Genomic DNA, 26,041 nt, shown 5'->3' on the forward strand with positions numbered 1-26,041 from the left:
CCACATTCAAGTAGAGTACTGTGGTAGGCTAACCAGGCTTTATAAAAATCACTTCCACTATCTTTTGCTTTGTGCATCAGTTTCTTGACAATTCCTACTAATTTCTCAACTAATCCATTATACTGAGGGAAAAATGGACTAGATGTTGTATGAACAAAGCCCCATTCACGAGCAAAATGCTTCATGCATTCACTACTAAATTGTGGACCATTGTCTGTGAAAACTTCATCAGGTACACCATGTCTTGAAAAAACCAATTTCATGTATGTAATTACATTTTCTGCAGTCGTTCTGCCCAGACAACACACTTTAGGATACAATGAGTAGTAATCTGTTATTAGTAGATAGTCTTTGTTGTTAGTTATAAAAAGATCACAATGCCTACCTTCTGATAAGGCCTCTGAGGATTTGGGTGTGAATGCAGTGGCTCCTTAGGGTTGCTAGGTTGGTATTTAAGACATATTTGACAAGAAGACACCAGTCCTGCAATCTCTTGATTCATCCTGGGCCAAAACATCACTTCCCATGCCCTTATCTTACATTTTTCAATGCCTAGGTGGCCTTCATGAATTTTATCAAGCATTTATCAGCAGGCAGTGAAGAAAGCTAATGGCATGCTGGCCTTCATAACAAGGGGAATTGAGTATAAGAGCAAGGAGGTCCTTCTGCAGCTGTACAAGGCCCTGATGAGGCCACACCTGGAGTACTGTGTGCAGTTTTGGTCTCCAAATTTGAGGAAGGACATTCTTGCTATTGAGGGAGTGCAGCGTAGGTTCACAAGATTAATTCCCGGAATGGCGGGACCGTCATATGTCGAAAGATTGGAACGACTGGGCTTGTATACTCTGGAATTTAGAAGGCTGAGAGGGGATCTTATTGAAACATATAAGATGATTAAGGGATTGGACATGCTGCAGGCAGGAAGCATGTTCCTGCTGATGGGTGAGTCCAGAACTAGAGGCCACAGTTTAAGAATTAGGGGTAGGCCATTTAGAACGGAGTTGAGGAAAAACTTTTTCACCCAGAGAGTGGTGGATATATGGAATGCTCTGTCCCAGAAGGCTGTGGAGGCCAGGTCTCTGGATGCCTTCAAAAAAGAGATGGATAGAGCTCTTAAAGATAGCGGAATCAAAGGTTTTGCGGATAAAGCAGGAACTGGATACTGATAGCGGATGATCAGCCATGATCACAGTGAATGGTGGTGCTGGCTCGAAGGGCCAAATGGCCTACTCCTGCACCTATTGTCTATTTCTTTACGGAGACTTTTAGGTATAATAATTCTACTACCTTTGTACAATATCCCATCCATAACAGACAGTTTTTATCTGTGGTTCCTATAATCTTGTACTACTGAGGTACAGTCATGCCTATTATCTGGCCATCCGTTCAACACCACTTGTATTACCTGATTGAGATTTTTGTCCTTCTCTGTCTCAAGACACAGCAGTTCCAACTTTTTGGGAGCAACAGGTACAATTTCTATAACCATATCAATAAATACCTGAACATCAATGGCGTTCTTGTGACTGTCTTTTGTTGTTGGATCCACAGCTCTGGAAAGTGTGACAGCCGTGTACAAGAATTTTCCAGGTGTGTATGACACATTCAACGCATATCTTTGCAATTTGATCATCATTCGCTGTATTCGCAAAGGACAGTCGCTTAAAGATTTGTTAAACAATGCAATCAACAGCTTATGATCGGTTTCAACATCAATAGATTGCCCTGACACAAACTGATAAAATCTCTCACAAGCAAACATAATGCTGAGCAATTTTTTTTTAATTTGGGCATACCTTTTTTCTGGAACAGATAATGCACCAGATGCAGATGCCACGGGTAGCCATTCCTGATCACGTTTCTGGAGTAATACTGCCCCTAAGCCTGCTTGAGATGCATCACATGAGATTTTGATTGCTCTCTCAGCATCATAAAATTTCAACACAGGTTCTTTTGTGTGTACTTTCTTGCGATTTTGCCATGCCTTCTTCTGTTTATGGTTCCAGCTCCATTCATTTTCTCTTTTCTGTTAGATACCTCAATGGAGTAAGCTGTTCCGAGAGATTGGGTGTAAATTTTCCCATATAGTTAACCATTCCCTCTGAACATCCTTTTAACAATGCGGTCTTGGCATGTTCTCAATAGCAGAAACCTTCAATGGATCAGGACGCACACCCTCCTTGCTGATGATATCACCCACAAATGTAAGTTCAGTCACTCCTAGCTGACATTTGTCTTTATTCAATTTCAGGTGAGCCTTGTGTGTTGCCTCAAAGACTTGTATGAGCCTGGCGGCATGCTCTTGTTTAGTCGATCCCCAAATAATAATATCATCCATGGATGTACCTGCGCCCTCAATGTGCTCATATAACATGTGAATGGTCTTATGGTACACTTCAGGAGCTGATGCAATTCCAAAAGGGAGCCTAAGAAAACAGTATCTGGCAAACGGAGTGTTAAAGGTACACAATTTTGAACTCGGTTCATCTAATTTGAGTTGCCAGAATCCGGAGGATGCATCTAATTTACTAAAATACTTTGCATTAGCAAACTGTGACATAATTTCTTCATAGGCAATTTGAAATGCTCTCTTTTAATGGTCCAATTCAGGTCTCTTGGGTCTAAACAAATCCTCAGTTTTCCATTTTTCTTAACAATGACAAGCGAATTGACCCATTCAGTTGGTTCATCAATTTTTTTTTCTGACTCCTAGCCTTTCCATTCTGTCTAGCTCTGTTTTCAGCTGATGACGTAATGCAAAAGGTACTTTTCTGCGTGGATGTATTACGGGTTGCACTGTACTGTCAATTTTAATTGAGTGCTCTCCTGGAAGACAACCAAGCCCTTTAAACAAGTCTTCATACTCTTTCATCAATTCACTGTATTCTGACTCTGTGTCACTATCCAGGACTAAAATTCTTTTCACCAAATTAAGTCTTTCACAAGCAGGTAAACCCAGAATTGACTGTACATTTTTTGGCACGACCACAAATAAAAGCACAATATTTTTGTGTGATACCTTTGCTACGCATGTTCCTTCAACTGGAATGTCTGCACCTGAAAACCCAGTCACTTTTATATTTGTCTGATGTAACTTCGGTCTTGGCTTTAAAGCATTAAACTCAGATTCCTGCAAGAACATTTACTTGCGCTCTAGTATTGTTTAAACAGAATATTGTTTTGATTCACTTGCAATGGAATAGTCCAGTCATTCTTACTTTGTTTATTTTCACAAAGCACATCTATATAAAATTCCTCACATTCATCTCCAAGTACAGCATTTACTTGTTTCATTCTATTTTCCTTCTTTCTACTTTTACAACAGCATGAAAAATGATTAATCTTACTGCAGACATTGCAAATTTTGCCATATGCGGGACACTGATTTGGATGATGTTCCCTGCGCACAGCGATCACATGACTTGTTTCTTTCCAATGCCGTTCTTGTTCTCTGCCGGTTTCGTCGACGTATTATTATACTTCTTGACGTATTTGCGTTTTTCACAGCGTATACATTGCAGTTTTCAACAAAAAGCTCTTCAGCCTGCAATGTCACGGTCTCAGAAGCTTTGCAAAGCACCCAAGCTTTTTCAAAATTTAAATCTTGCTCTCTCGACAGCCTTTCTCTCAGAGCATTATCTCGAATGCCACAAACAAGTCTATCTCTAATGAGAGAGTCCGTGAGCAATCCAAACTCACATGTTCTACTATGCTTTCTTAACTCAGTAACATACTGATCAATTGTTTCAGCAGCTCTCTGCGCACATGTGAAGAATTTATATTGCTCATACATTAAACTACGCTTAGGTATACAAAATACTTCAAATCTGTCCACTATTGAAGTTAAATTGAAATTATCTTCAACTTCAAAGACAAAATTATTATATACCTCTACTGCGTCATTCCTGATTACATGGACCAAAAGCGCAGCTTTGATTTTTTCCAATTTTTCTTCATAATCGATCGCTGATAAGCACAGTTCAAACCGTTGCTTGAATATCGTCCAATTCTCAGCTACGTTACCAGTCAGCTGAAGTTTTGGTGGGGGCTGTAAACCTTCCATTTTACCGTTTACAGTTCGAACTTTTTTCTTCTCTTTTTTTTCAATTATCTTCGATTCTCGATTCTCCCGTATTATTCTTCCAAAACCACTTCTGACACCATGTTATGTTACTTCTGTTTAAACGTACCATGGGTTAACAGTAAAGAATCATATTCTGGAAGAATTAGAGAACTTTATTTACAGTAATAAACAAACACGTCTTAACCCAGCCACGTGCTGGAACATTCTGGCAATCCCACGCATGCTCAGTGCTCTGTCCAATCATGTAGTGGCACATCACTGCACGTGATATCACCACACCTACCATCTGGGCCATGCATTCTTCTTGCAGCTATCATCTAGCAGCAGGTAGAAAAGACTGACATACCAGACCACCAGGCTCAGGTACAGCTTGAACCAATCAGCACAATACTAATCACCACCTCAGTATAGAAACACTATGACCACTTTGATCGCTTTGCACTATAATTCATTTTTATTGTTCTAATTGCTTTCTATCTTGTAACTTGTGCTTTATTTATGACTTTCTTGTCAATGCTGCTTATTTGATATGCTTCCCAGTTCAGGCTTCGCTCTCATCAGAGGCGTCACTGATGTCATCGTTGTTCCCAACGGACTTCCAGGAAGGAGATATGATGTGCCTGTGTTGCCACTGCAAGTAAGTTTTTCTGATGCAATTCTGCATACATGTACTTGTGAAGATGATAATAAACTCAACTTTGACATGTTTGACATTGCTTAGCAAATTGGATAGCGTGGTGTCATGTTGGGCCTTAGCAATCCAGTTAATGTAAAATGTTAAACTTTGGTCAAACAACATTAAGAACTTCCTGTCTTATTCAAAGAGATTTAGAAAGGTTTCTAGTTTGGTTAGTATTTGATTTGGAGTTCAATTGGAGAAAACTGTGATCCTTAATTGTAACATTAGGGTAATTTTCACTATGCACTATGGAAAGTGCTTTGGAAAGAGTTGATAATATGTTCTCAAATTATACTTTCGCCTTTTATGTATTTGCTGGTATAAATGTGAAATTGTTGTTCATTCCTTTAAGACTAAGACAGAAGCCATAAGGAACCCAGATAGCAAGGAATCTGTTATAAGAATATTTTAAACCAAGTAGGTATAACTTCCAAATTCAGCAGAGGAAGAGGAAACTGACATCAGCATCCTCTCCCAGGCCAACATCCTTAGCAGTAAGGCTATCAATACTCTAAAATGGCCAGATTAGGGTGGACACACTATTTGATCTTTCAAATGGAAGGCAGCCAAAGCCAACACTCCATTGTGAGCCCTGTCATGGGACAAGTTTACCAGGCAGACAGAAAAAAAATAACTTTCCCACTGATTCACAGGAATCTCTAGCCCACGACCAGTCCTAATACAAAGGGAGCATTCAGGATGGCATTGAGAACTTTGTGCATTGCACAGGAAGCAGACAGAAACACTGTGTAATTGGCAGAAGTAGAACACCACCTCAAAAAAATAACCCTGCCACTTGCCCCATCAACGACCTGCTGCCACATTAGTGAGAGAGCCTGCAGTTCCCACACTGGCCTCGTTAACCACTTCTTACTGCACAATCATAGAGTGGATGCAAGCCATCCTCAATTCCCACTTTAGAGGAAGTTTTGCATGCATGGAGCTGTTGTGATAAGTCTGTGTCACCAGAGGAGCTTTGCTTGGATTTGATGGCCAAGATCTACCACAATTGTTCCTACAGATGTTTACTAGTAAGCGACCATGACCCTCAGTATGTTTCTTAGCAATAGTCAGTGCAGATAAAGATGATTTTGGAGTCACAATGTACATTGCACTATAACCTGAAAGTGAGAGAGGATATCTATACGCAGAGAGGGAATTTATCTCGTCTGAGATACACAGTAGCAGTCAGCAAATCAGTAGAGATTCACCGACAATAAGAGCATCCATATCAGAATCAGAATCAAGTTTAATATCACCGGCATACATCATGAAATTTATTAACTTAGCAGCAGCAGTACAATGCAATACATGATAATATAGGGGAAAATGAGTAAACCAATTACAGTAAGTGTGTATGTGTGTGTATGTATGTATGTGTGTGTGTGTGTATATATATATATATATATATATATATATATATATACATACACACACACATGCATATATCTATATGTATACACACCTATACATACATACATATATATGTGTGTGTGTGTGTGGGGGGGGGGAGGTTTAATAGAGCTGTTAGGGAGGGTTTAAACTAATTTGGCAGGGGGATGGAAACCAGAATGATAGAGCAGAGGAAGGGGAAAACAGAAATAAATCTAAGATAGTGAGCAGTAAAGATGTCAGGAAAGACAGGCAGGTGATGGGGCAAATTTGGATAGTGTGGTGTCACTATCATTGGGATGAGTTGCAGTGCAATAAAGTTGCAGTGAAATCTAAGCGAACAGTACCAACTACTGGTCTTAAGGTGTTATACTTAAATGCACACAGCATAAGGAATAAGGTGGATGATCTTGTTGTACAGCTACAGATTGGCAGGTATGATATTGTGGCCATCACTGAGACGTGCCTAAATGATGCATGTCTCTGGGAGCTGAACGTCCAAGGATACATGGTGTATCCGAAGGATAGGAAGGTAGGCAGAGGGGGAGGTGTGGCTTTATTGGTAAGAAATGATATTAAATCATTAGAAAGAGGTGACATAGGATCGGAAGGTGCAGAATCTTTATGGGTTGAGCTAAGAAATCGCAGGGGTAAAAGGACCCTGATAGCAGTTATTTATAGGCCTCCAAACAGTTGCAGTGATGTGGACTACAAATTACAACAGGAAATAGAAAAGGCTTGTCAGAAGGGCAGTGTTATGATGATTGTGGGGGATTTTAACATGCCAGTGCATTGGGAGAATCAGGTCAGCACTGGATCTCAAGAGAGAGAATTTGTAGAATGTCTGCGAGATGGCTTTTTAGAACAGCTTGTTGTTGAGCCCACTAGGGGATCGGCTGTACTGGATTGGGTATTGTGTAATGAACCGGAGGTGATTAGAGAGATTGAGGTGAAGGAACACTTAAGAGGCAGTGATCATAACACGATTGAGTTCACTGTGAAATTTGAAAAAGAGAAGCCAAAATCTGATGCGTCGGTATTTCAGTGGAGTAAAGGAAGTTATAGTGGCATGAGAGAGGAACTGACCAAAGTTGACTGGAAAGGGACACTGGCGGGAAGGACGGCAGAGCAGCAGTGGCTGCAGCTTACGCGAGAAATAAGGAAGGAGCAAGACAGGTATATTCCAAAAATGAAGAAATTTTCGAATGGAAAAAGGATGCAACCATGGCTGACAAGAGAAGTCAAAGCCAAAGTTAAAGCAAAGGAGAGGGTGTACAAGGAAGCAAAAATTAGTGGGAAGACAGAGGATTGGGAAGTTTTTAAAAGCTTACAAAAGGAAACTAAGAAGGTCATTAAGAGGGAAAAGATTAACTATGAAAGGAAGCTAGCAAATAATATCAAAGCGGATACTAAAAGCTTTTTCAAGTATATAAAGAGCAAAAGACAGGTGAGATTAGGTATAGGACCGATAGAAAATGATGCTGGAGAAATTGTAATGGGAGATAAGGAGATGGCAGAGGAACTGAACGAGTATTTTGCATCAGTCTTCACTGAGGAAGACATCAGCTGTATACCGGACACTCAAGGGTGGCAGGGAAGAGAAGTGTGCGCAGTCACAATTATGACCGAGTAAGTACTCAGGAAGCTGAATAGTCTAAAGGTAGATAAATCTCCCGGACCAGATGGAATGCACACTCGTGTTCTGAAGGAAGTAGCTGTGGAGATTGCGGAGGCATTAGCGATGATCTTTCAAAAGTCGATAGATTCTGGCATGGTTCCGGAGGACTGGAAGATTGCAAATGTCACTCCGCTATTTAAGAAGGGGGCAAGGAAGCAAAAAGGAAATTATATACCTGTTAGCTTGACATCTGTAGTTGGGAAGTTGTTGGAGTCAATTGTCAAGGATGAGGTTACAGGGTACCTGGAGGCATATGACAAGATAGGCAGAACTCAGCATGGATTCCTTAAAGGAAAATCCTGCCTGACAAACCTATTACATTTTTTGAGGAAATTACCAGTAGGCTGGACAAGGGAGATGCAGTGGATGCTGTATATTTGGATTTGCAGAAGGCCTTTGACAAGGTGCCACACATGAGGCTACTTAACAAGATAAGAGCCCATGGAATTACGGGAAAGTTACATATGTGGATAGAGCGTTGGCTGATTGGCAAGAAACAGAGAGTGGGAATAAAGGGATCCTATTCTGGTTGGCTGCCAGTTACCAGTGGTGTTCCACAAGGGTCCGTGTTGGGGCCGCGTCTTTTTACATTGTACATCAACGATTTGGATTATGGAATAGATGACTTTGTGGCTAAGTTTGCTGATGATACGAAGATAGGTGGAGGGGCCGGCAGTGCTGAGGAAACTGACAGTCTGCAGAGAGGCTTGGATAGATTGGAAGAATGGGCAAAGAAGTGGCAAATAAAATACAATATTGGAAAGTGTATCGTTATGCACTTTGGCAGAAGAAATAAACCGGCAGGCTATTACTTAAATGGGGAGAGAATTCGAAGTTCTGAGATGCAGTGGAACTTGGGAGTCCTTGTACAGGATACCCTTAAGGTTAACCTCCAGGTTGAGTCGGTGGTGAAGAAGGTGAATGCAATGTTGGCATTCATTTCTAGAGGAACAGAGTATAGGAGCAGGGATGTGATGTTGAGGCTCTATAAGGCGCTGGTGACCTCACTTGGAGTACTGTAGGCAGTTTTGGTTTCCTTATTTAAGAAAGGATGTGCTGACGTTGGAGAGGGTACAGAGAAGATTCACTACAATGATTCTGGGAATAAGAGGGTTAACATATGAGGAACGTTTGTCTGCTCTTGGACTGTATTCCTTGGAGTTTAGAAGAATGAGGGGAGCCCTCATAGAAACATTTCGTATGTTGAAAGGCATGGACAGAGTGGATGTGGCAAAGTTGTTTCCCATGATGGGGGAGTCTAGTACAAGAGGGCATGAATTAAGGATTGAAGGGCACCCATTCAGAACAGAGATGCAAAGAAATTTTTTTAGCCAGAGGGTGGTGAATCTATGGAATTTGTTGCCACTGGTGGCAGTGGAGGCCAAGTCATTGGGTGTATTTAAGGCAGAGATTGAGAGGTATCTGAGTAGCCAGGGCATCAAAGTTTATGGTGAGAAGGCGGGGGAGTGGGACTAAATGGGAGAATGGATCAGCTCATGATAAAATGGTGGAGCAGACTCGATGGGCCGAATGGCCGACTTCTGCTCCTTTGTCTTATGGTCTTATAGTCTAAATTAAAAACAGCGTAAAAATAGAAATAATAAAAGTGAAGTAATAGAACATAGAATAGTACAGCACAGTACAGCCCCTTCGGCCCATAATGTGTGCCGACCCTCAAACCCTGCCTCCCATATAACCCCCCCACCTTAAATTCCTCCATATACCTGTCTAGTAGTCTCTCAAATTTCACTAAATGTCCTTCGAGGAATCAGATGGCAAAGGGGAATAAACTGAGTGTGAGCCTTTTGGCTTCTGTACCTCCTCTCAGACGGTTACAATGAGAAGAGTGCATGTCCTGGTTAATGGGGGTCCTTAATGATGCACAAGGCCTTTCTGAGACATTGCTCCTTGAAGATGTCTTGGATACGGTGGAGACTAGTACCCAAGATGGAGTTGACTAATTTTACAACTTTCTGTAGCTTCTTTCGATCCTGTGTATCAGCCACCTCTCCTCCCCCATCCTAGACAGTGATGCAGACAGTCAGAATGCTCTCCACAGTACATCTGTAGAGGTCTTCAACTGTCTTAAGGTGACAAACCTAATCTCCTCAAACTCCAAATAAAATATAGCCGCTGTCTTGCCTTCTTCATAACTGTTGGGACCAGGTTAGATTCTCAGAAATCTTGACACCCAGGAACTAGAAATTGCTCACTTTCTCCATTTCTGATCCCTCTATGATAATTGGTTTGTGATCCCTCATTCTACCCTTTCTAAAGTCCACACTCAGCTCTTTGCTCTTACTGATGTTGAGTGCAAAGTTGTGCAGTATGTTTGAATGCACCCATATTGGACTTTTAAGCAAAAATCTTATGCAATAGTAAGGGGCCAGCTTGATAATCAGCCATCTCTCATTTATGCTCTGCTATGGCTTCCATCAAATATCCAAAAAATTCAGAATTATCCCCCACCACTGAGCGCAAGTATTATAGTCATAGTTATACTTTATTGATCCCAGGGGAAATTGGTTTTCGTTACAGTTGCACCATAAATAATAAATAGTAATAGAACCATAAATAGTTATCCTGTGTACATATGTAAATTATGCCAGTAAATTATGAAGTAAGTCCAGGACCAGCCTATTGGCTCAGGGTGTCTGACCCTCCAAGGGAGGAATTGTAAAGCTTGATGGCCACAGGCAGGAATGACTTCATATGACGCTCTGTGTTGCATCTCAGATCTCCATTTAATTATACATTGGTCAAATACAAATGGTGATAGTAATTCATAAAACTGGATCCAGTGGATACATATAGGAAAAGCCAATCAAGTGCTTTCTGGACATTAAATTGTAATAACAAGGAGGAAAGCACAATTTTTGTATGCACCTGGCACTGAGCACAGGTTAATTGCTATCACAATCCCAGAGCATGCTTTCCACACCTTTTCAATTCAGTTCCTGCAGATTAACTCCAAAATCAAACGACATAAATTACATTAAATGATCTCAGCAACTGCAACTTTAAATATGTGCCAACTTTTTATTTAAACATTACAGCAATATTAGATGCTCCTTTGTAGAAAATTAATTTAAATGAACCTAATATCAGTTTTGCAGCAATATTTGATGAGGTAGTAATTGCTTATAAAAACAACTACGCATACATGGAAAATTGCCAAGAACCAGTTTCACTGATGTTCTATTTTACCTTCCAGAAATGGCTTTTCACTTCACGCTTATGAAATTAAACAAATGATGCCAATTATTAAAATTCACCAACTAAACCATCAGTCCGCCTAATTTGCTTAAATATATTTTTCAATGCTTACTTATATACACAAGAATGAAAATACGCGGAAGAGTATTTTCCACATAGCTTGAGCTTCATATATATTTTTTAAAAATGTAAATGAAGAAAGATTTAATCAAAGGCCTATTTTACAATACTTACTAATTTTGCAGTTTCCTGTTGAAGAAGCTTTTGCTTATTCAAGTCTTCTTTGAGGTTTATTCCAATTGTTTTGTGTTCTTGCACTTTGCTACGAGTATTCTGTAATTCACTGATAGTTAAATCCAAAGAATTTTGCAGCAAAATGCTTTTCTGTGACCATCGTTCTAAGTCATCAGTGTAAGATTGCTTTGAGACATCTAAATCTTTGTGCAACTGAACTATTTTCATTTCTTTGGTTTGGATCTATAAGTAAAACACACAAATTTTGCCAAATTGATAAATCTATATAGAATTCTACAATTAAAACAACTGAATTGTTGATTCAGTTGGCATCATTTCCAAACTCTATTTAGCATCTTGGTTGGAAAAAGGAAGATCAGTTCCTCCAAATGTTTCCCAGACTTCTGTTGATAGTGTTTGCACCTCGATGTCGATTTAGGCTTGCCCACCATTTTGTTGTGTTCAATAGGCAAACGACTTCAACAGACAAGGTTCCCAGCTGAATGATGTGCATCTAAGGGAGCTTTTGAAGGACTGGCTTTATATGGAACTTAATAGCCACAGGCAGCCAGTAGAATAGTAAAGTATATTAGAAGGTATAGTCAATTATATCCAGTGATTTTTCATAGAAAGACAAATATTATAAAATATTTTATGAATAACTGGTTAAAATCACCATTACACTCAGTATTTAAATTTGGGAGACTCATTTTCCCCTCTACTAACCTCCTCCATGAGCATTTTCCGTTCATGTTCAAATTCCTGAATTGACTTTCCAGCTTCGTTCAGCTGTTCTTGCTGTACGTCACCAATGTTCCTTAGCTTGCAAACTTCATGCTGCAGATTTGTTAATTTTTCAGCAAGTCTGTTGAGCTCAGCTGTTTGAACTCCAATCTGTTTATTAGAAGAAGGAATTTCCATGACTTACATTTTGTCCCTGCCATCTGAAGGCGAGAATGCTTAAATATTCATCGTTGTACTTCCTTATAAGTCAAATCAAAGATGAATCCAGAGAACTGTAGTATCGATTTTGAAACTAGTATAGGCATAAATAAAAATCCTCCTGATTTTACCAGTGATTTATGCCCAGGGACGGGTGGAATATCCTCACCCCAACCACATTAGGAGCCTCTATTTCTGCTGCATATGGATATGACTGAAGGCTGCATTGATGGAGGCATTTTAACCATGGAAGAGGAGGTCAACAACTAGAATATGAAACTTATGTTACACAAGCCTGAACTTTTATTTACTGTTGTAATGATTCCGGATACATGTCCTCTTCAGGTTATGAGAGGGTTCCATTCTTGGGAACTGTTTGCAACCTTAAAAATTGACATCCATGGACCATACAGTAGAAGGTGCATGTGGCCTTGCAGCAGTCAGAAAATCCATCCACTGGTTTCCCAAATGCTTGTTCATGTGTGTGTAAGTTGGGCATTTGTAAACTGGGGTGGACTGGTACAATGTTTAAAGAGACTTTGAGGATCCCATAGTTTTCCAGCAGCCTATTGTCCTACAGATATTAAGATGATTCAGGTATCCCTCTAAAATAGGGCCAGTGGCTCAGAGGAGAGAGAACTGACTCTCCTCTCCAAGGGTGATTAAAAATGTGATTAACCACTGGAGAGTTTCCCTCTTGATTTCACTCACTTTATTTATCATGGTCGCACTGCCATTCTACAACCCTGTTAGCAAATTTGCTGTCACCAGTCGGGCAACTAGCCAAGAATGTATAGGTTACAGGTAAGCAGTGAGAGATTTTGGAGGATGCTTGAGAAAACTGGAACTCACATACTGAGGGGTTGGCCGAGGCAAGCGCTCTTACAATATTTAAGTACTTAGATAAGGACTTAAAATGCCATGACAAACCAAGTGCTAGAAAATGTGATTAACCACTGGAGAGTTTCCCTCTTGATTTCACTCACTTTATTTTTGGATTCTACTCAGTCAAATGGTTCCTTGATTCCAAGGATCACCATTCTTATTTCACCTCTGAAAATTACCTCTTTTGATCTACTTTGAATCAGAGGTACAATAGGGTCTGGAGGTGAGTCGTTCTTGCAAACCCCAAATTGAACATCAGTCAGCAAGTTATTGGTCAATTCTTTTTCTTGGGCAGTCCAGTCTACACCTTTTTTTAAATTTTCACTAATTAGACCATAATTGAGTTACAGAGTATAGTTCTGGTCACCAAATTTAAGGGTGTGATAGCATTAGTAACAAAGTTGGATAATTTCAGTCACAAGACATTATGATCACAAATAATATTATCCTGAGAGCTGAAAACCAGCTCAACTCCACTGAACCACTGCTGAGGAGGACACCTCAATCTTTCTAGTTGTTTGAAAATGGGTTGCTTTCTCTGGATTGAAAGAGACTAGGTTTAAATAGGGTTATATAAAATCATAAGAGCTTTGGACACAATGAAATAGGAAGACAGATTTCATTTAACGAGGAAATCAAAAATCTGTTTTCCACTGAAGAATGATAGGGTCAGAGTCTGCTGAAAGTTGGTGCAGACAGAAATTAGATTCAGATTTACTTAGCACATGATATAGAAACTTACAGTGAAATTTGTGTCATTTGTTTTAACAACCAACACAACCAAGGGTGGGCTGCAAACAGCCCTCAGGTGTCACCACACATTTTGGCACCAACACAGCATGTCCGTAATGTTCCATCAATTTAAGAATTTTCTTAATAAGTATACGATGTGCCACGATTAAATGAGGGAATACCCAATTATCCTTTACCGACTGGCATGAACATATGTGGTGGTCTTTCTCTATCCCTCAAGTCTCTGTGATCATTCTTAAGTACCTTGGAGATGGATACAAGGGAGCTCCTTAACCTGCTAACAATAAAAGTCCCTCCAGAATGCTGTAAAGAGGGTGTCTGCAGAATCTTGACACAGTGGCTTACAGATATAATTTCAATTCAGGATATGTTTATGACCTGCAGGCCATCTTGCTGATGGTGTTGCATTCTTGCAATTGCTGCTTTCATTAGACCATAAGACATAAGACAAAGGAGCAGAAGTCAGCCATTCGGCCCATCGAGTCTGCTCCACCATTTTATCATGAGCTGATCCATTCTCCCATTTAGTCCCACTCCCGCGTCTTCTCACCATAACCTTTGATGCCCTGGCTACTCAGATACCTGTCAATCTCTGCCTTAAATACACCCAATGACTTGGCCTCCACTGCCACCAGTGGCAACAAATTCCATAGATTCACCACCCCCTGGCTAAAAAAATTTCTTCGCATCTCTGTTCTGAATGAGCGCCCTTCAATCCTTAAGTCATGCCCTCTCGTACTAGACTCCCCCATCATGGGAAACAACTTTGCCACATCCACTCTGTCCATGCCTTTCAACATTCGAAATGTTTCTATGAGGCCCCCCCCCATTCTTCTAAACTCCAAGGAATGCAGTCCAAGAGCGGACAAATGTTCCTCATATGTTAACCCTCTCATTCCCAGAATCATTCTAGTGATTCTTCTCTGTACCCTCTCCAACGTCAGCACATCCTTTCTTAAATAAGGAGACCAAAACTGCCCACAGTACTCCAAGTGAGGTCTTACCAGTGCCTTATAGAGCCTCAACATCACATCCCTGCTCCTATACTCTATTCCTCTAGAAATGAATGCCAACATTGTATTCACCTTCTTCACCACCGACTCAACCTGGAGGTTAACCTTAAGGATATCCTATACGAGGACCCCCAAGTCCCGCTGCATCTCAGAACTTCGAATTCTCTCCCCATTTAAATAACAGTCTGCCCGTTTATTTCTTCTGTCCAAGTGTATAACCATACACTTTCCAACATTGTATTTCATTTGCCACTTCTTTGCTCATTCTTCTAATCTATCCAAGTCTCTCTGCAGACCCTCTGTTTCTTCAGCACTACTGACCCCTCCACCTATCTTTGTACCATCAGCAAACTTAGCCACAAAGCCATCTATTGCATATTGTTCCATGTAGTAGAGATCGTTGGTTTTCCAAGGAAGCTTAAAAAAGTTGCTATTGTGCATTTTGTAGATGACATACACGATCATTGAAATTCATTGTTAAGAAGGATGCCATTTCACCCATCATATCTGGACTGTCAAAGGAAAGCTAGTTTTTTTTTATTTATTCATTCACAAATTGCAGATTAGTTGTTAATGGCAGCATTCATTGTCCTCAATTGCCTTGAACAAAAGAGACAGTTTAAATTCAACCAAATTTATCTACAGCCACAGTAGCACACCTGGTAGAGATGCCGCCTCATTGCTCCAGTTTCCGCCCACAAAGGAGTACAGGATAATGGCTTATTTGTTCACCACAAATTCCCCCAAGCATATGGTTGACTAGTAGAATCCAAGGGGTCATATGAGAAAGGTAAGGAAAATGAAATGGGTCACAGTAGGATTACTGTGAAAGTGTGCATGATGGTTGATACATTGTTGGTGAGCTGAAGAGCCTGTTTCTGTGCTGTATCAAAATGACTCTATCCTACTTTTTGGTATGATTTTGTAGGTTACACTACATCACATATCCTCTACGTCGAGGGTTCCCAACCTGGGATTCATGAACCTCTCGGTTAATGTTTGGGGTTCGTGGCACTAAAAAGTTGGGAACTTCTGATCTAAGTGCTCTTTGGTGTTTTCTGTCTCAACCGCCTTTTAAGATGGAAAATTCTAGACTCCCTCAGTTAATGATGAAAAATTAATCAGCTGCTCCCTCATTCATTTATTAAATATATTTAATTTATGCACCTAAGTTAGAGTCATACAGCACAGAAATAGGCTCTTTAGTCCAACTAGTTTATGCCAACCAAGATGCTCCATCCAAGTTAGTCCTAACATAAATGATACATTTCAGATGACAAATAAAGCTACTTGTTAATCTTTAAATCCATTTGTCAGCATTTGGCCCAAAGTCTTTTAAACCTTTCCCATCCATGTACCTGTCCATTTGTCTTTTTAAAGTTGTTATTGTACCTGCCTCAAACACTTCTTCTGGCAGCTGATTCCACATAGATATAATCCTTTGTGTAAAAAATTTCACCGTCAAATTCTTCTTAAATCTTTCCCCCCTCGCTTTAAACCTATGCCCTCTAGTTCTTGATATGCCAATTCTGAGGAAAAGACTGAGTATATTCACCTTGTCTATGCTGCTCTATAAGCTCTCCTCGCAGTTTCTTACATTTTCAGAAACAAAGTCCTAGCCTGTCCAACCTCTCCTTACAACTCAGTTCCTCAAGTTCTGGCAGCATTCTTGTAAATCTTTTCTGCTATTCTAACTATGAACCACTCTGCTAAAGGCAACAGGTCTTTACTAAGTATAGCATAACCCCATATCAGGGACAATCCTTTACTAACAATTAAAATTTTCTGTCCTTTGCAACAATGGTGAGAAATCCCTTTTAACCCTATCTAATGCAATTACGTTTGTACATGATGACTAAATCTGAATGTAGTTCTCCAGCCATGGCTTAAATAGCCTTTTTTGCAGCCTGAGGAAAACTAAAGAAAGAATTAAGGAAAATATACAACTGCCTATTTTAACCTACTTATCTGTCTGATTCAAGAACCTCCAGGAACCTGTAAACATACATCAATTTTTCTTGAGCAACACACATAAAATGCTGGCAGCAACTATGGAGGGTAATAAACAGTCATCATTTCAGACTGAAACCCTTCATCAAGACTAGAAAAGAAGGGGGAAGAAGCCGGAAGTTTAGGGGAAGTGAAATACAAGCTGGCAGTTAATTTCTGGTCTTCTACACTTCTCAGCATCCTGCTATTCATTATGCATTCTTTTGCCTTATGTGTCCTCCCCAAACTCATCACGTCACTCTTCCCCACACTAAATTCCATTTGCCACTTTTTAAACTTCTTACTTATTGAACGGATTAGATATGGCAAAGTTATTTCCCAAGGTAGGGGAGTCTAGGACACGAGGGCACAACTTCAGGACTGAAGGACGTCCATTTAGAACTGAGAAGAAGAGAAATTACTTTAGTCAGAGGGTGGTAAATCTGTGGAATTTGTTGCCACGAGCAGCTGTGGAAGCCAAGTCATTGGTGCATTTAAGGCAGAGATAGATAATTTCTTGATTAGCCAGGGCATCAAAGGGTATGGGGAGAAAGCAGGGGAGTGGGAATGACTGGAAGAAATGGATCAGTCCATGATTGAATGGCAGAGCAGATTTGATGGGCCAAATGCCCTACTTCTGCTCCTACATCTTATGGTCTTATTAAGACACGGCGCGGAATAGACCCTTTCAGCCCTTCGAGCCATGACATCCAGCAATCCCCCGATTTAATGCTAGCCTAATCACAGGACAACTTACAATGACGAATTAACCTACGAACCTGTACATCTTTGGACTGTGGGAGGAAACTGGAGCACCCAGACAAAACCCACTAGGTCACGGAAGAATGTACAAACTCCTTACAGGCAGTACCAGGTCACTGGTACTACGGTAAAGCATTGCGCTAATCACTACACTACCCCACTTTTCTGTCCACTTGATCAGCCCATTGGTACCGTGCTGAGAACTTCAGATTTCTTCATTATCATCCATATGGCCAATTTTTGAATTAAGTGCAAACCTCTGAGCACAGTCCCATTATTTAAAAATAAATAATTTTTAAGGGTCACACAATTACTCAAGCTCTTACTGATTTTAACTTTTGCTTCCTAGCACAGAAATAATTTTACATTCATCTCTCCACTTTCCTTTGGATCCCCTGGAATGATATTTTCTAATTAGCCTGCCTTGTAAGAGCTTATGTTTGCTACATCCATGTACACACCACATCAAATGTTCCACAAATGTACCAGAAATGAGCTAAGAGTGGAAGAAGTGAAGTTTTAGGGTGATGGACACAGTATCGACTAAACAGGCTAGTAAGCAGTGCATTATGTCAAGCTTGTTCAGTTTAGTTGCGGTTACACTAGTCAAGCAAGAAGACTATTCCACATATAATTCTTACATTGGTTCTCCCCTTCTCTTTTCTGCTCATCATATCCTTAAAGAACTGCAACAGATTCTTCAAACATAATTTTCCTTTTATAAATCTACGTCATCTCTGATCAGTCATAGTAACATTACATGTTTGTAATCCCTTTTTTATTCACTGTCTTCTTCTTTCTTAAATAATGGGTTACATTTGATACCATTCAATCCACAGGAATAACTCCAGAATATACAGAATTTTGGAAAATGATAACCAGAATATGCACTAACTTTATGACAACCTCCTTCTGAACTCTGCAGGGTAGATCATTAGATCTCTGGGATTGTGGTTTCTGGACCGCACCAACTTCTCAGTTTATATTTTTATACAATTACTTATTCCCTTCGGTTCCTTATTCTTGCCCTTGATTCCTTGATATTTCAGGCAGATTTTGGTGCCTTCATTGGCAAAGACAGATGCAAATTAATTGTTTCACTTGTTTGTTATTTCTGTTTCCAATCAGAGGTACTCCAGTGCTGTTTGTAAGGGTGTTATACATGATCCATTATTATTTATTTTTACATACTTATGGAAATTATTACATTACACTTACTTCTGTCCCAGTCTAGCCTCATGTTGGCTTTATTTACCAATTGTTTGGTCCTCCTGTAGTGAGTTCTAAATCACTCACAATCCTTAAACTACTTCTGGCAACTTTTTAACCCTCTCCCTTGGATTTAATCTTCAAATTCCTTTGTCAGCTATGGACGAATCACTTTTCTGTTGGGTTCTTATGCCTTATAGGAATTCTTTTTTGAAACTGACAGTAGCTATTATTATTTTAAATGCTAAGCATTGCCTGTCCTCTGTACAATGCTCAAGGATGGAATGAATTTTATAGAACTTGCTTAGAATATAGAATAGGGCATGTCATGAAAGTCCTTCAGCTTCTATAAATGCAAAATTACACTGTGATCTTGAACTTACAAACGGCGTGATATAAAAAAGCAAAATGTTATATATGAACAAAAAGTACCCTTGATTAACTATCCAGTGAAGCTCAAAAGACAATTGCACCAAGTGTTAGAATAAAAGAAAATCCATTTATATAGCACCTTTCATATCTGGCAAAAGCATTTTAAAGGATCAAAGTTAATCAATTAATTTTGAGTTGGTCACTTTGGTTATGTGTAAAGCTGATCGGTGCAGAACGAAGTCCCAAAAATAGCATTGGGAATAAATGTGTAGTGAATTTATGTTTGGAGGGACAGTTAAAAGCATAAATGCTGGTCCTTGTAGCTCACTGGATAATGGCGTATTACAAACAGTTGAATCATATTTCACTCAGATGAAACCAAACACACAAGGTCCTGGATTAAGTCATAAAAGATAAAAAGTCACATCCAAACGATTAGGCCACTCGGCCCTAAGTCACCCACTGTGCTTTAACAAGATCATGGTTAAATTGATTGTAATCTTAACTATATATTCCCAACAGGGGAACTTTTAATTCCCTTGCTCATTAATAATTTTTCAACTTTGCCTTAATAATATTCAAAGTCAATTCCATCAATATTTTGAGGGGAAGAGTGCCAAAGATGCACATTCCTCTGATAGAAAAAAATGCCTAATCTGTCTTAAACGCACAACTTAAAGGCAGTCTTCAGTTCTGGCATGTTCTACAATATTTTTTTCTCCAAATTTTATCAAGGCTCTCCAGCATTCTATATACTTCCTTCATTTCTTCCCACTTTTCTAATTTCAGTGGGTAAAACCCAGCCTGTTCAATATTTCCTCATAAGACAACCAACCCATTCCTCAATTAGTCCAGTAACCTTCCCCAAACTGTTTATAATACACTAATATTTTTAAAGAAAACAATACTGTACATTTCAGATGTGGTTGCACCAATGTCCTAAATACAGTGGTGTAGTGGTTTGCGCAATGCTTTACATTATCAGTGACCCAGATTCAATTCCCGGAGGTGTCTGTAAGGAGTTTGTATGTCCTTTCCATGACCGCATGGGTTTCCTCCAGGTGCTCCAGCTATCTTTGCATGAGGTTCACACTTACATTTGCTACTCTAAGTAACATCTTCCACATACTTTGACTAAAGGCTGAACTACCATACATGTGTTATCCTCCTCCTGAGTAAAGTGTTTACGGAGTAGTACTCCCCTAAGTGTTTAACAGTCTTCAGCTGAGACTAATGCATATTTTCTAATTTTTATGTGTCAACTGTAGGAACCAACAGAGAACATTAAGAAATTGCTTTAAATCAATAAATGATATCTAATAAACTCAAATTAGGGACCTTCATTTTGGCAGTCCCTCATAATAAAGAATAAATTGCTTCCACTCTGGTTTTGCAGAATATGAAGTAGTTAAATAGAAAATACAAATGCCTGAAAGCATGTACCACCAAGCTCAAGGATAAGTTTTATCCCACTGTTTTCAGACTCTTGAACAGACCTCTTATACAATAAATTGAACTCTTGGCCTTACAAGCTGCTTCGTTAGGATGTTGCACTTTATCACTTACCTGCACTGCACTTTTTCAGGAGATTTGACAATTTATTCTACATTGTTACTGTTTTACTTGATTCTACTTTAATGCACAATGTAATGGTAACAGTATGCAAGACAAGGGTTTTCACTGTTCCTTGATACATGTGACAATACTAAACTAATACCAATGTTTAGATTTGGGTTCTCAATACCGTTCTGTATGTTTCTTCTCCACTTTGAATGGCCATGGGCCAGAGATTCCCACAGATGGTGGGGAGCACAAAAGAAAACATTCACTTCGAGATTCTAGTATTGGACATATGAACAGCATGGCCTGTCTAATATAGCCAACTAAGTGTGGTTATTGATTTGGCCTGGTAAGGGGCACTGTTACAGATCTATTTATCATATGGTTCAATGCACATGTGATTAAATAAATCTGAATCTGACATTGGTCGGGTTAATCTGGAAGATTTATGGAGTGCGGATGATAATTTTGAATTTGTTGAAGTTGCATGATCTAGGTAGTCAATGTCTCAGGAGCATATATAGTAGAAGACAGTGATCACTGTTGTTTGCTAGACCACGAGTGTTACATAGGGTCTAAGATCCTAAACTTCAAATACCCATTCCCTCAATTGACCAAAGGCTGTACTGGCAAACTGAAGAAACTAAAGACTTTCATCATGAGAAATGACTCCCTCATTACTGGAAGTGGTCCACATTTTCCAGTGTCACACTGTGAACCTTTATCATTGGATTTCTGTGTGGTGCATTGGAGGGCCAGTTGGTAGAGTGCATTGGATTTAGAGTGTTGAGTCTTAGGTCTTCTCAAATGCCTTAGTGAATAAGACGGCCTCAGAATGTATGGAAACACAAGCAATGTTTGCATACTGGAGCACAATTACTGATGCTGTGGTAACCATAGCTTGGGATATACGAAAGTTAAAGGATGTAAAGCTTAGGAAGCTTCAATCAAACAGAGCCCTTCAGGATTATACAGAAGCCAGACAAAAGTTCAAGAAGGGAATTAGGAAAGCCAGGAGGTGCCATGAAAAGTCCTTGGTAAGTAGGATTAAAGGGAATCCCAAGGTATTCTATGCATACTTCAGGAACAAGAGGATAACTAGGGAGTGGGTGGGACCACTCAAAGATGAAGGCGGAACATGTGAGTGTCAGTAAGACGAAAGAGCTGACTGTGGACTTCAGGAAGGGTAAGACAAAGGAACACATCATGTATTACATTGAACTGCTGCTGCTAAATTAACAAATTTTACGTCACATGCCAGTGATAATAAACCTGATTCTGATTCTGATTGGGTGAGGTTCTTAATGAGCAATTTACGTCAGTATTTACCAAGGAGGATGTGGATTATAGGCAGATCTGTGTGGAGGGTATTATTATGCCAGGCCATTTCGAGATAAAGCAGCAGGTAGTATTGGGTCACTTAAAGAGTATTAAGCTGGCAAGTCCCCAGAGCCTGACGAGGCAAACTCCAGGTTATTGTGAGAGGCAAGTGAAGAGACTGCTGGGTCCTTGACCAATATCTTTGTGTCCTTTCTAGTCACAGGTGTGGTCCCAGAAGACTGGCAAGTAGATAAAGCTGTTCCATTATTCAAGAAGTGAACCAGGGAACCATAGACTGGTGAGTCCCATGTCAGTTGTAGGGAAGTTACTGGAGAATATTCTTAGGGATAGGATTCATGAACATTTGGAAAATCATGGCCTAATTAGGGAGTGCCAGCGTTGCTTTATGTGGGTCAGGTCATATCTTACTAACTTGATTGAGTTTTTTGATGAGGTGACATGGGTAATTGATGAAGATGGAGCTGCGGATGCTGTCTACATGGATGTTAGCAAGGCATTTGACAAAATTCCACACGTGAGGCTCATCCAGAAGATTAGGATGCATAGGATCCATGGTGAATTGGCTATCTGGATTCAGAAGAGGCTTGCTAAAGAAGACTAGGGTGGTGGTTGAAGGGACTTATTCAAGCTGGAGGTCTGTGATTAATGGTGTTCTACAGGGATCTGCTGTTTGTGCTGTATACAAATCACCTGGATGAAAAGGTAGGTTAGAAAGTTTGCAGCTGTTATGAAGATTGGTGGTGTTGTGGATAACATAGGTAACTGTCAAAGGATACAGCGGGATATAGATCCATTACAGATACGGGTGGAGAAATAGCAGATGGAGTTTAAACTGGCCAGATATGAAGTGTTGCACCATGAGAGGTCAAATGTAAAGAGAAAGTACAATGTTAAGGACAAAGGTACTTAACAGTGTTGATGAGCTGAGGGATCTTGGGGACAAGATCATAGATCCCTGAAAGTGGCCACACAAGTTTATAGGGTGGTTAAGGAGGCATATGACACTAATATGGCACTGCCTTTATTAGTTAAGGCAATGAATTCAAAAGTCAAGAGTTATATGGCAGCTTTATAAAACTTTAGCTAGGCTGCATCTGGAGTACTGCACACAGTTCTGGTTGCCCCATTATAGGAAGGATGGTGAGGTTTAGAAGAGAGGATGCAGAAGATATTTAACATGATATTGCGTGGATTAAAGGACAAACTTGGGTTGTTTTCTCTGGAGCAACAGAGGCTGGGGAGAGATCTGATAGAGGTTTATAAGATTACAAGAGGCATAGATAGAGTAGGCAGACAATTTCTTTTATCCCAGGGTTGATATGTCTAATACCAGAGATCATGCAGTTAAGGTAAGAATGGGTAATTTCAAAGGATATGTGAGGGGCAAGTCACATAGAGAGTGGTGGGTAACTGGAATGCACTGGCTGAAGTGGTGGTAGAAGTAGATACATTACAGATTTTTAAGAGACGTTTAGATAGGCACGTGAATGTGAGGAAAATGGAAGGATATGGATATTGTGCAGCCATAGGGGATTAGGTTAGTAGCCCATTTTATTACAGATTTATTTGGTTAGGCACAACACTGTGGGCTGCAGGGTTTATTGTACTGTTTGATGTTGAACAGTTTCCTATTAGCTCTGAATTACAACTTCACTCCAAAGGAAGTTTGTTAGAGGTGAGATGAGCTGCAACATATTGGCAAAAACATTGAGAAGTATTGGTGTTATGATGCTTAATTGTTTGATACCAATGTTAGCTGGTAGACCAGTAGGTTAGTGTCAGGGCTTTCATGCAATCATGTGCCAGCATAAATTGGACTCTAATTTAACTGGCCAGACAAGTTTGGATTAATGAAGCAAAATGCTCCAGGGGTTGTGAATGTGTGATGACGCATGGCTGAAGCCAGGAAGTGGCAACATATTTACGTATGTGCTCTGAGCAAAAGGTTGGAAACACATCGAAGGAGTGAAAGTAGCACTACAGGGTTGAGGTGAGGTGAGGTTGGAGAGAACCATGGTATTCAGCCGCAGCCAGAAGTTGGGAGAAGTCAAGCCGCAAACAGTTGAAGATAATTTTTGTTTTTTTCATTTTGTAAATAGAGATATTTCTATTGACAATGAAAGACTTGCACTTCTGTAGCATGTCTTTCATAGGCTTTTCAAAATGCTCTAAAGTAATTAATAAGCAAAGATACTTTTTTAAAAGATTTGTAGACAATCCTGTAACATAGGAAACAAAGCAGCTAGTTTATATATAATAAGCTCCCACACGTACTAATATGATAATAAACAAATTATGTTTTTTTAAATGAATGTGGAGTGATGGATAGGTTTTGACCAGGGGTTCTAAGATATCTCACTTGTTCTATTTTCTTCAGAGTAGTGCTACGGGATTTTTTCTGTCAATCTTAAAAGTCTTAAAGGAAATCTATTTAATATCTGAATCTCAAAGCAGCACCCTAGATAATTCGGCCTCTTCCCCGAATCAATGGATTTGCTCATGTCAATTTTTTGGGGCTTACGTCCCCCAAGCTTCTCTTCAGTGGGCCTCTGTATTCGATCTGGGCAACTGCAGCTTTCCCTGTCATCTGTTGTGGAGAAATTCAAGGTGGCAAAATGCAGAGCCTTATTAAGCTTGAGAGATTTTAATGAGGAAAAGAAGCAGATGTCAAAGGCAGTGAAACAAGGGTCCCAGGGTGCCTGGACAAAATGGGATCTGCCCAAGCGCAAGATCTCATGGGCAGAGTTATGGAGACTGGAACCCTTCTGTATTTCCTTCCTCTTGCGATCTGTGTATGACACCCTTCCTGCGCCATTACATCTGTACACATGGGGGATGAGAGAGGACCCAAACTGTAAGCTCTGTGGTCAAAAGGGGACACTGGCTCATATACTGTCCAGGTGTAAAAAAGCTCTAACTCAAGGACGGTACAGGTGGTGCCATGATAAGGTGCTTCTGGCTCTTGCTGACACACTAGAGTGAGAGAGATGCAAGTAGAGGACGGCTGGCACAGATTTGAGGAAGGCCAACACCTTCATCAAAGAGGGAGCCAGGCCTTTCGTAACTAAACAACCAAAGCCCAATCTGCTGCTAACGGCCAGGTCCTGGGAGATGAGGGTCGATGTGGGAAGGAGGTTACAGTTCCTGGATATGGTGCACACAACCTACGCCTGGATATTGTACTGTGGTCAACTGAAGACAGGAAAATAATTCTGGTTGAGCTGACTGTGCCATAGGAGGAGGGATGGGAAGAGGCCCATGAGAGAAAACCTTGAAGTACCAGCCCTTAGTGCACGAGTGTAAAGACAAGGGATGGCAGGCATGGTTGTTCCCTGTGGAGATCGGCTGTAGAGGTTTCCCAGCCAAATCAGCATGGCGGTTGTTGTCAGATCTGGGCCTGGACGAAAGGAGCAAAAAACAAGCAGCTCATAGGATGGGGGAAGAGGCAGAGTGAGCCCCTTGTTGGATTTGGAGTAGGTGAGAGGAGGGAAACTGGAAGCCAGGAGCAGATGGGCAGTGATTTGGCCACCACTGCCGGCCCACCAACTGGAGAGTGTCGTGGTTAAGGATCGAAACACTCTGTGAAGGTTGGGAACCACCTGATGACATCTGCTCCTGGCTGAAGGCTATGGTTACCTTATAAGGTATCTGGAGAATGCACCCTAACAGGTGTATGTAACAAGTAAATAAGGATCTTGAATTCAAGGTCTCTTGGCTTTTGTGTAAAGGTTATTATGTGAGACAAAGCTTACACTAACCGATAAACCAAAAGGTTTCAGAATGGTTGTGGAATGTCTTTATATACACGTGAAAATGGAGTAACAGAACAAAATTATATTGGTTAGCTTAATGCTTTACAGCAACAGCAAAGAGGGATCAATTCTTGCTGCTGTCTGTGAAGAATTTGTACATTCTCTCCGTGACTGTGAGAA

General features: G+C 40.2%; 1 protein-coding gene across 12 annotated transcripts in view; it reads right to left on the reverse strand.

The window, feature by feature from the left end:
- LOC140195234 (uncharacterized) overlaps nt 1–26,041 on the reverse strand; it is a 665,367-nt gene that overhangs the window by 279,929 nt on the left and 359,397 nt on the right. For 10 of the 12 annotated variants that reach the window (XM_072253281.1, XM_072253262.1, XM_072253330.1 and 7 more), the window contains 2 exons: nt 12,010–12,177; nt 11,284–11,526 (listed from right to left, as the gene is read on the reverse strand). The exons of 1 other annotated variant lie outside the window; for it this stretch is intronic. In XM_072253281.1, coding sequence (XP_072109382.1) covers nt 11,284–11,526; nt 12,010–12,177 — 411 coding nt within the window. The remainder of the gene's footprint in view (nt 1–11,283; nt 11,527–12,009; nt 12,178–26,041) is intronic. One more of the 12 variants, XM_072253314.1, reaches the window with a different exon arrangement.

The sequence above is a fragment of the Mobula birostris genome, chromosome 1, assembly GCF_030028105.1.
Source record: "Mobula birostris isolate sMobBir1 chromosome 1, sMobBir1.hap1, whole genome shotgun sequence".
Classification (NCBI taxonomy): domain Eukaryota; kingdom Metazoa; phylum Chordata; class Chondrichthyes; order Myliobatiformes; family Myliobatidae; genus Mobula; species Mobula birostris.